At 38.0% G+C, this 12,222-nt stretch overlaps 1 protein-coding gene across 1 annotated transcript in view; it reads right to left on the reverse strand.

Moving 5' to 3' along the window:
* Positions 1 to 12,222, reverse strand: part of LOC106957149 (pro-neuregulin-3, membrane-bound isoform-like) — a 143,813-nt gene that overhangs the window by 20,657 nt on the left and 110,934 nt on the right. The window contains exon 7 of the mRNA XM_015048404.1: positions 5,000 to 5,126. Within this exon, the coding sequence (XP_014903890.1) occupies positions 5,000 to 5,126 (127 nt within the window). The remainder of the gene's footprint in view (positions 1 to 4,999; positions 5,127 to 12,222) is intronic.

The raw sequence follows: 12,222 nt of genomic DNA on the forward strand, positions 1-12,222 counted from the left end.
ACTACGTCTCTGTGCATTATTTCTTTTACTTAGATATTTAAGAGTATAGCCACCTTTCTAATCCTCAATAGTAACAATATATGATGCTTACTGTATCTTCTTGGCCTCTTAAAAGGGTCAGCAGACAGAAAATAACATTAGACCAAAGCTTGTGTGCAAACAAGAGGATTCACTTCAACATAAACTGTATATGTGTCTCTGGTGAAATTTGGTTAAAACTAGAGCTGGGACTTTGACACATTAATTTTGACTGATAAATTACATAGATTTTTATGACACTTAATCATGTTGTTTATTTATGTATTTTATTTTATTTATTTATTTTCAAATAAAAGTCCAGAGCCAGAACTCTTGCTATGTGTTTCTGGTACATCTGTAAATCCAACACACAAGCAACATCCACTAACAATGGCAATGGATGACAAGTTAGCTTCTCTTGGGCAACTTAGTTATTGCTTCAAAAACGTTCTGAGAAGACACTAGAAAGGACTATTATTGTGTTCAAGTTGTGCTAAAAGAAGTTAGCTTATCAGCAACACTTTTTAAGCCTAAGAAAACATCTCGGTGCTAAACATGTGGCAGCAGCACAGACGTCCCCAATGCTAGCATCCATATTGCTAAAGAAGTTCCATAAATGATCATTAGATCCTGAAACACTGGAATGGGTAGAATCTGATGGTTGAATGTCCTAAATAACAGACTAAAAATTATGTTTGCTGTTGAGCTCATATGTCTATTTATTCAGTAATTTAGCAGCACAGAGGGTGTTTCAACTGAAAATGTTTATTTTGTTGATGTATGATTTTTTTATTAAAATATGATTCATTTAAATTCATCAATTACAGAGCCTGCAATGAACTGGGTGGGTAGAGTTGCAATACTTCATAATAATATTACTCAAGTAAAAGTAAAAAGTACAATGCAGTACATCTACTCCTAAAAGTAAATTTATTTCTCTAAAACGTTACTCAAGTAACTGACTGAGTAAATGTAACTACCTGCTACACAATCAGCCCGGAACCCTCCGCCAGGTTTAAAGACATGAACAGTTCCTGACTGAGTGGTATAATACGACTGATAGAAAACGAGTGACTCGCTCAGTGCTGCTCTTTTATTCATTGCCTAATCAAATCCCTCCAACAAAAAAGCCCTGCAGTGCTCATCAGATGAACTCGTTTCTTTATGCCCTCAACTGGCTGTGACATTCAACTTCTTTTCATGATTTGAACTATCTGGGAGTGTTTATCTACTGCAGGATGCTCTCAGAAATCAGAATCCAAATGACACCGTTAACTGCATCAAAGGAAACCAGTACCTCATATACAAAGAAATTCAGCTGGCTGTGTATGACTAGGAAGAAAAATTTAGTTGACTCACTGTCAGTGAATTTGCCTCAGACAACCAAATGTAGATCATTTGCATACGAGATCCTTTATTCTAAAGCTAATTTTTGATGTAAATGAACTTTGTTTTTCTGAACAATGTGTAGTGTCAGTAAATGCATCATTATTTACATATTCCAAATGACTTGCATGCCTGAATTTATTTACAGTTACAAATAAGTTATTATGTTTACTGCTAAAGAGACACTGAATTACGTAGAGTATTAGTCTGAATGTAGCACATACAAATGGAGGCATTCTGCATTCCCATTAGAAAAAAATTGAAATCATTGGGAACAATTCTGTTTACTAGATGGCAGTGATGTGATTCTAATACAAAATCTTGTGTGTGTAGAATATGCATCAATCAGCATACATTGAAAACATATTCCACTTTGCCTCAAAATGTCTTCTGGTCTCATTGTAGCCACATTTGGTAAAACAAAATTGATTTGGATGTGTTACAGACAATCTTTAGAGCAGTTTTTGGGGAATTTTATACTACAGACCAATAAAAAGTGGAGCATGTTTATGTTCAGGGTCATTGTCCTGCTGGAAGGTGAACTCCCAACCCAGTCTTAAAGGGGCAGTATCATGTAAAATCAACTTCTTTTAGCTTTACATCATGTTATTATGTTATTCCCTCATCAAAAAAATAATAACTGGAGTGTTGCTTTAATTCTTTCATGCATCTTTGAGAAATCCTTTAGTCCTTCAGTATCCATGGCAACCATTCAGCTGTTCAAAAAGCCTGGGTGGACCTAGGCTTTTTGGTCCACCCAAAGGGTTTGAAGCTTCGTCTCAAAGCTTGGCCTTTGAGACAAAGCTTCTTCTCAGAGCTGCAGTGTCCAAGTTCAGCTCCTCCACTCAGCTCCTTCAGACTAGCCAGCAGCAATTAGCAAATGTGCATCTGCTGAGCTCATTATGGGAGCTACCTCTCAGTGAAAGACAGGTAAAAAGTTTGTTTTAAAGGGTTAACAGAGGAGTGATGTTGTGATGACTTCCTGACAGCGTTTTTTAAAGAAGCAGAGACTCAATCTCAAGGTGTTAAATATCAAAGTCAAATTTCTTTTGAGTAACATTTGACATATACAGCATTTTATAACAACTGAGGGTAACAGTTTCCCGATTGTGCTACAAAATGGTACCTAGTTCCTGAAAAAAAAAAAATATAATAATGCCCCTATAAGTGCTACAAGAGTTGTTAAAAAAGCCAGAGACACTTTAACTAATTAATTAATGGCTAGATGTTCCAGACCAAAAAGGATGTTGACTTTTATTTTTCAGCACACATTAAGTGCACATAATCATTTTTTTGGTATTCACTGTATATATGTGAGAAAACACTTTGTCCTTGACAGATCCTTCAGGTTGAAGGTAATATGAGGAGGCACTCTGACGTGCGGTCCACACAAACACCAGATTTTACAGATTACGTTCAGGCCCTGTGTAGCTCTGCTCCTCACCATATCTCATACATCTGACACCCTGCAACTGAAACTCAGGAGCAGAGCCTCGGGCAAGAATGTTCCTTTCCTTTAAGTTCTGTCTGCCCGGCATTAAAATTGACAGACTCTGCAGAGTCCGGCTCCATTCAGGCATTTGTAATTCAATGATCTGTTGCATCATTTCAAACATTTTATATGGAACAATCTTACTTTTATTGTCTCTACATGCCACAGTTTATTATATGTCAGATTCCATGATTTTGAGCCTGGCATTATAGCTCATATGCTAATGTGGCTTTCAGGTGTTTGAAACTCAATGTATTTCTAGCCTTAAAATGAAAAGAAATGAAGAACATTTACTGCAACAGACTAGGGACCTCTCCAGGGTGACCCCGCCTCTCGCCTGGAACGTTAGCTGGAGATAGGCACCAGCAACCCTCCCTCCTCCACTAGGGACAAGGGTGTTGGAAAACGGATGGACGGATGGATGGATGAGAAAAATTTACCTTGAGAAATGTTCCACCAAGCTACTGCAGGTAGATTCCAGTTCTGCAGTGTGGTGAATGCTTATATCAATACTTGTTTGGCTTCTTGATCAAAATAGATCTGCTCTATTTTAAAACCTAAACACTTATTCTAGACTGAATTAAATACAGATTCTTTGACACTTCCATTCTGTTTTGAAAGAAGTGAAATGTCCCTTTTATTAAATTAGAACAGGTTAAACTATCCAAGAGCTCTTGTGCAGAAGTTGTTATGGAGGGAAGAAGAATGAAATTCAGCTATTTTCAATATCAGTGAAAGCTGAAGAGTAAGTGTCAAAGCTATACTAACATACCTGCATAATCATAAGAAAGTAAGAAAGTTAGAATGACAAAATTGCCAGACCAGCTATACTACGCCATAGAAAAGAATGAAGCAGAGTTAAAGGACATTCTGATTTTCCTTCACCTCTTGTAGACTTTTATTGTAAATGTGTCTCAAATTGCTGACAGCCTCAATGCAACCAAGACTCTGTATGTATCCCACTAATGCCGGATGATGCAAATCCTACACATTCCAAGATAATATTGGAAGCATTCTGCTGCCATCTAGCAGTCAGAGCTTCAATTAATTCAGCTAAATTTGCATACTAAATATTTAAATATACATTTACAGACCCATCTAATAAGTTGAAATACTAGAAAAGCCCACAAGTTTTAGGACGTTATCACTAAGTGAAACACATTACATAGATTAACTACACTCAGACCAGAGTTTGAAAGCCTGAATTTCTGTTAACTATGATGACTTTCCATGTATACCTACTGAAAACATGACATTTAAAATGATCATATTACATGAAACAAATAAAACTAGTGTTTTATTTGTTTCATGTAATATGATCATTTTCAATCCACAAACAGAAATGTAGGCTTAAATAAATCTATGTTTAATACCTGCTTGAAGGTTGTTATTTTCAAAGGGTACTTTTAATCTGACAAACGAGAATGGCTCAATTGGTGTAGAACTATTTATTGAATTAAAGTCAAAGCACACAGCAGTTGTTAACCCAAATTTAACCTCACTACCCCCCCAACACAAATAATGAAGAATGTTTATCATATATATGTTGCACACAAAGTCTCAACTAGTTTATGAATTTCAGAGTTATGACCAATGACAGTTACTTGTATGTTGGCCCACATTGACTGTGAGCCAACACACAATTTCATTACGATCCATCAGGACCTAGGAGGAAACGCACCATTCGATTAAAGTCATAAAGGTGCAGACTCTTTACATTTTGTTATAATGAACCTATAAAATCTCATTTCTTCAGAGCAAATATGTTCAAACTCTCTGAAGCTGCCTCCTTCTTGATACATTCATATGAGAATATGATTTCCCATGCCACCAAATCAGAGAGACACAAAAGCAGGAGATGTAAGGAGATGATGAATGATTTCGTCAGTCAGCACTGAGCTCTCAAACCACTGAATGGCTGCTCTGCCACAGACCCATGAGCCTGACGCAAGTGGCTGGGCTGAGATAAGGGAATACCAACAGAGCCACACGCTAACAGACACTACAAGCACATTATGCATTTTGTGATGATGATCAAATGTGTTTGGTTTGTCTTTTGTTTGAGGACATGAAACAAGACATTGATGTAAGGGCAAAAATCACCTCATGCATTTGCAGGTTGGTGTTTGGGACCCTCATCTTGGCTTCTAGAAGATTGATGGGATTGGTCGTGTAGCTTTTCAAACTGCGACTTTCCTTCAGGTGGGCCTGGAGCTTCTCCCTGCGCCTCCTAAAGGATGATAAAACAAACAAAGAAACAAAAGAATGGAGAAATGATCATAAAAATCATTTGCAACTTGTGGTCTGCAATCTGATTTTGATTGCAGATCACAAGTTGCAAAGACAAGTATGAGAAATCGAAACTATCATCCAGGAGCCGATAGCAGCTTCCTACTACTGTTGATGCACCTGTACAATCAGAAAGATACATCACCAATTCAGTTTCCACTAAGGATCTGAATGAAGGCCAGACTGAAATTTACCAGACAGAACAAAGAAAAGACCAGGACCTCTGGAGCAATGCTGGAGTAAAGCTAAATACAGCCCAGAATTGGTTTTGGATTTATTCAAACTTCACACAAAGAGGAAGAAAAAATGTTTATTTCAACGCCATTAAAATTACTGCAGATGTTTGAGGAAAATATGTAAGTTTTACCTTTTTTTTTTTTAATAAACTTTGTATAGAAAAGGTGAAACTGAAGCGACTGGACCATCAAAATCAAACAATAATCCAAAACGTACCAGTTCTTCTACTACAGTCTGGTTGAGAATTAAGAAAAGGAAAGACCTGAAAAATGTCAAAGCCCAGATGTTGACCTGCCTGAGATGCTGCAGGGTGACTTTAAACAGGCTGACCGGTCAAGAAACCTCTTCATCACTTCACAGCTGAACGTGAGGAGTGAAGCAGATTTTCCTTAGACTAATGTCACTCATTGAAGGCTGCAAAAGTGCGTCACTGGCTTCATTTTCATTCACCTAATATAAACATGCCAGTTTTGAAAAAAACAAAACAAAACAAAACAAAAAACAACAAAAAAAGTTTTTGATAAAAGGTTTTTGTGCTACGATGAGGTGGATTTTCTGCTGGATCCAAATAGATTTATTTCACAAAACTGTTATGGAAACAATTTTTTCACATCACGAGTCACGTGAGGTTACTACTGGCAAAAACCATAAAGAAGAGGACAGCAGGAGGAAAAATTAACACAGCTGATTTTTAGTTTTTAGCATTTTTAGTTAAAGTCTAAAAAATATATATTCATATATTGATTAAACATCAATCTGTGAAGAGTTTCTTATAAAAGACTGAATATTTCATTGGGTGTCTCATTATATTCACTTGGCTATGTCATAATGGGCTACACATAGTTTAGACCCATGTAAAACCAATTTTTAGGCACATTTTTTTATCTAGTTTATAAATACTAATTATTTAAACTTAAATTTGGCATAGGAGAATGTCTTGTCATTTTCACACATCCTGCTTTCATACACCCAGACAAATGGTAATGCTGCAGATGCCCATTGTCTTTGATTCCACAGGTAGACTACCTAATGCCTTTGATATTAGAAAGTCAGTAGAAATTCAGTCTCCATAATTTTCTTAGACAACTGTTGTGATTCAATTCTAATTTTCCATTATAAACCTGGTTTTAGGAAAAGAGGCTATGGGCAATTGGGCGAAAGTTTCTTAAAGGGTGTAAGTAAAGTTTCCATTTTCTTACATCTTTATCCCAGTGAGGTTGTGAGGGGTGCTGGTATCTCCAGCTGTCAACAGGCGAGGCGGGATCACCCTGGACAGGTCGCCAGTCCATCACAGGGCAACACAGAGACAGACAGGACAAACAACCAAACACTAAGGAGAATTTAGAGACCAATTAACCAGACAGTCATGTTTTTGGACTGTGGGAGGAAGCCGGAGTACCCAGAGAGAACCCACACAAGCAAAGGGACTCCAAACAAAGACCTGGGCCTGGAATTGAACCCAGAACCTTCTTGCTGCAAGGCAACAGTGCTACCAACTGTGCTACTGTGCAGCACCCAGCTTGATTATTATTTTTATTATTCCCTGCATTCAAAATCAGTAAAAAGAGTTGACATTCAAAGACTTTAAAGTCTCTTTCAAGTTTCATCCAAGTTCATTTCTAGAAAAAACATGTACCGCTTGACTCCTCTTTCTGCTGAGTTAATTTTTTAGTTCACATACAAAAGGTTGCTGTAATACTGGTTGAAAAGGCAAAAACCTATGACTTCCTTTCCCAAACATGTAACTGTGAGGTTTCAAAATGGATTTAATTCAAAGGATAATGCATTTCCTTAAACTGTTATCCACTTAGACTTTAAACAATAGAGTTGATATGAGAATTGTGTCAGGTATCCCTGATAATGAGGCACAGGAAGAAAATTTGTGCTCTGCACAGAACACTAACTTCTTCATTAATTTCCCCCTAAGCATTAATTAAAAGAAATGGAAGAGAAGGAGTGTTTGAGTTCATGTGACACAACTTGACTTGGGTTGATAATTTACATTGCAATCTATTGAGTCAGGGCCATTTCTAAGACGTTGTTTAATTAGAATCATTCAATCACAATCCTCTCTCATGTTACAGGCGAACACGCCAAAAGACTAAAGTCACCGACCGACAAAGTGATTAGTTTGACCCTAACCTTGCGTAGGCGCAGCACAGACCCTCATGATGAAAGGTCAAGAGATAATCGCGTTAGAGGAAGTGGAATAATGAGACGTTGTGGTGCGGAGGGGTGTAATCTGATTTCTTCTATTCATCTGAAAAAGGTTCTTCTGGTTTGTTGCTCCAACCAGTGCACTTTACATGCTCTTAATTATTGTGACTGGCTGCCCAAGCTTGTGCAATTACAGTGTCCTGGAGGAAAATGCACAGAAGCCCCGTGTATCACGACTTCATTATGTTGTGCCAGAGGTATGCTCATTATCAGATTCAGCCGATAAAGCCTCTACTGCCGCTGTCTGGGAGATACTCTGCTGCGTGACAGCAGTGTAATGAAGTGTTTGCAAACAGCCTCATGGCAAGCTCCTGAGCTTTCCACCTCTGTGGCACTTTAATTATATCATGTCAGATGAATGCTGAAACATATGGAACACACTATGGAACTTTTGGAAAAGTTTTCACTGAAACAAGGAGCCATGTAGCCTTTCTAAAGCTTGGTCTAAACAAACCGAATGTCTCAGAATGCACAATAAGACTTTGTGACGGATTCCTAAATTAGGCTAATCAATAAATGATTAGTGTGTTTCTTTTCATAAAACATCAAAAAGGTGTCACCCAATGTTTCTGTTTAGATTACTATTAAAAAAATGCTGGAATTAATTCAGTTTATCTGATAAGCAATCCAGGAATGTTGGATTTCAGGTTTTCTGTTGCTACAAAACTTTTTTTAATTTGGATTCTATGTAATAAATCAACACAAGACAGTGTGTAAATTGGAAAGTAGGTTTGGATTGTGTACGTGTGCATGCGTGTGTTTGTGTATTGTGATAAAATATGTATAAAATACACCATTTATTTGCCCCAGGATGGCTATGAAAATTGAATGTTTTATACATAGTTCATATATTTTCACCTTTGTAATGGCCAAAGTCATTATTTGGCTAAATTTATTTTGGCAAAAAAAAAAAAAAAAAAAAAAAAAGTCTCACTCTTTTTTTCCAAAAGATCTTTTATTAAAAAACAAACAAATAAAAACACACTATTGGCAAAAAATAAATTAGGCCATTATAAAAGGAAGGTGTCTTTAAGCCAGAATTAGGGCTAACCCCATCCCATACAACAATGGCTCAACATTTTCATCAACATTAGCTGTTTCTCTAGAGTTACCAAAGGCCTGTCTAGTTTTCTCTAATTTTGCCACTGCGCATCATCTCAGTCTACATGTCTTGGTAGGCATGCAGTTGTACCATATTCTTTCCATGATGGACAACAACTTGAATTATTCAAAACATGAATTATGTTTTACCACTTAACCCTGTTTTAAATTTATTCACAATTTTCACTCCGACTTCTCTGCTGTATTTCTTGATCTTTGTAATTTTGTTTGTTTGCTAACAGCAAACCTCAGAGTCCTTCACAGAACAGCAGGACTTACACTGAGGATAACTCACATATACTGTAGGCGGTCTCAGTTTATATTAAACTATTCAACAGACTTTTAAAGGCAACAGGCCACACTGAATTCTTTTGGGTCATTTGCTTTTCAATTGTGTTGGTCTATCAAAAAAAATCTCAATAAACAAATTAAACTGTTATTACATCACCTAATGAGGACAGGTTCAAAAGATATGAATAATTTTGTATGGAACTGAAGAAAGTCAACATCTTGAAATAGCTTAAGGTTTCAGTTGAATAAGAATGTTTGAAAGCAGCATAACTAACCAGTTTGTACAAAAAAAAAAAAAAAATTATCCATCATGCTAAGAAAACACATGAAAAAGCTATCATTTGATCCCTGCAGTTAAGTGGTGCTAATTATGCCTCTTATCCTGTTATTTAATCTTGGAGCCATTTTGTGGAGCGATGTCTTATCAAACAGAGCTAATAAAGAAAAGAGATAGTGAGATAGAGTGCAGGTCCTGGGGCAGACACAAATCAGGACTTATGAAGTGAATCCTGTGAATCTGAAGACAGATGAAGGGATGTGAAACTGTCTACATCACACACAGAACCAGAATGAATTGAGAAGAGCGAACCTTTTAAATGACAGATTGTTGTTGTGTAGCCTGGAATCTTGTAGTAGCAAGATTATTTTTTTAATGTCTGAGATATCTTCTAATCTGGTTCTGTGTGGATTATTAAACTGGAGTTTATCACTGATTGACTTTCATTGAAATCTTTTAGTTTTCCATTTGGCCTCATGCTTCTGTTACTGACATCCACGTTTTGCAATAATCTAGCTCAGGAGTGGGCAATCCAGGTCCTGGAGGGCCGGTGTCCTGCAACTCTTAGATGTCTTCCTGGTCCAACACACTTGAATCCAACAGCTGAATCACCTCCCAAGTCCAGTCAGGTTCTTCAGAGTCCTGCTAAGGACCTCATTATTTGACTCAGGTGTGTTGAAGTTGAAAAAATTTTAAAAGTTGCAGGAGACCGGCCCTCGAGGCCTGGAGTTGCCCACCTCTGATCTAGGGGATTTTGTTTGTAAAGCATTAAACATAACTATAGTCCACACTCGAGGTGACTAGTTTATTAATACTTTTAATGTTTAAATAAACAATAAAAGATACGATGGAATGAAGCACATAGCTGGACTGTATAAACATTGCATTATATTCGTTAAAGCAGTGTGTATGAGGTTAAGTTGACCTGTGAGTTCAAGAGAAGATTAGTCTGGTTAATTTAACTTTTGGCACATTTTAATTTTAAGCTGCACATAGAAAATATTTCAATTGCAGTTATAAAAAGTTTTAGTAAACTAGATGAAGACTGATGAGAGATATCAAGCACTGAAGCATGGATGGCAGCTCCACAGTTGGAGTGTTAAACTCATTGTGCGTCTGTTGGCAGAGATACAAAAGGAATGAAAATTAGTCCGTCTCTGAATGTATGCACACTGCAAATTAAGGGGCACAGGCGAAGGCACGAACTGAAGAGTAAGCCATCTTTTATTCAGCAGTATTTGTGTCAGAATCTTTTCTTGTTTGTGTGAATAAAAAAAAAAGAAACGTCAACTTCATCGTCATTCAGGTCGTTTGGAGTTGCTCCCCCACACCCTCCTCCTCTAGATCTGCATGCATCTTCTCGGCTGAACAGTCAACTTCCCAGACTCAATTATAGATTCATTGAGAGCGCCTGTCCATCATGTCTTGATCCGATTATCTTGTTGTCAGGCTGCTCACTCACTCACATCATTATATTACAGTGGAAAACCTATGGAATTACAGTTCTATCCATCAGCCTGCTCCACAGTATTTATAATACTCTAACACAGTGGTCCCCAACCCCCCAATTGGTACCGGGCCGGGCAAGAAATAATTACATATTTCCATTTTAGGTATTATTTGAGTCTGGAGGATCTTTTATTTTGAAAATCCTTTAACCGGATTCTCTCGGTTACTTGCGCGCCAACACTGAGCCCACAAGCAGCAAAATGAGTAAGAAACGGATCAGATGTCTTTTGAAATTTTCTTTGTAAAGGCGAAAAGGCTCAGAGAAGAGACAGGAGGATGGATTTATCCCGGACCGGTAGGTGAGTCCCACATTACAAGCCGCTCTGTGTAACATGCGGCGACCGGCTGCTAATGAGGCAATGAAGCTTCAAACTGCTTCGCCACGTAGAGACCAAACAGGCTGTGGATATAAGCAACACTTCGGGTGTCATTGTCTCTCGTCACTCCCAGATGGGACCGTCTCGTTGCAGAGAAACAAGCTCAGGGCTCCCGTTAGTCAAGTTAAAATAAGTTAAAATTTTCACGAAAGTAAAATGTTCGTTTTTGTGGTGCATCTGTATCTTATTTCGAAGGGATATGTAAACGTTACCATAGCGACCAGAGTCAGAGCGTTTGGGCAGTGGTCGAGACGAGATGAGTAGAGCTTGTGAGTCTTAAGTCTGGATTAGATGGCAAGATTTAAGAATTGTCGGCCGATTCTCCAAACCTCTGTGACCACAGAGCTGATAAAAGTACAACAGGTTCGATCGGTTCGTGTGTCCAGCCACACGGCAGGAGCAACACACCACACGAACCGATTCCACTCACAAGCATCCCAGTTCCAGAGGATAATCCAGTAAAACCCCCAACATAGCATACGGGAATTTAGAATAACCAAACACGGATGACGATGTAGAAGCAATAGTGATAGTTTGTGGAGTCATTTTAAGAGATAAAAGACGTAACAAAAAGAAAAGGTGGCGGATAAAAGATGACGGGAGCAGCCGCTCTATTTGCTGCACTATGATTTGGAGGTGACTGTGTTTTTTCATAGTTAACATTTTTAACTGAATAAACATAATAATGACCTTTACATATAATAATAAACATTTCCACATATCATCTCCGATATCCACCGGACTCTCAGTTGCGCGATATGTCAGCTGTTTGGGATTCCCCTGTGTTCTTACATCACCACGCTTTCTGATTGGCTACCTGTCACATTCAACAGGTCGTATTCTCGTTCCCAGTCACAGGTTGCGATAAAAGGGCCAAGACAACCCAAATTCAGTATATTCAGGCTTTAACGGGAACACCAACATGCAGAAGCCTTATCTGACGGCTGACCCCTCCAGCAAAATGTTCAAGTCTTGACCGGTCCGCGGTAATAAAAAGGTTGGGGACCACTGTTATAGAGGATATCCAT

The sequence above is a fragment of the Poecilia latipinna genome, unplaced genomic scaffold (assembly GCF_001443285.1).
Source record: "Poecilia latipinna isolate Pla-1442-1.1 unplaced genomic scaffold, P_latipinna-1.0 Scaffold881, whole genome shotgun sequence".
NCBI classification, from domain to species: Eukaryota; Metazoa; Chordata; class Actinopteri; order Cyprinodontiformes; family Poeciliidae; genus Poecilia; species Poecilia latipinna.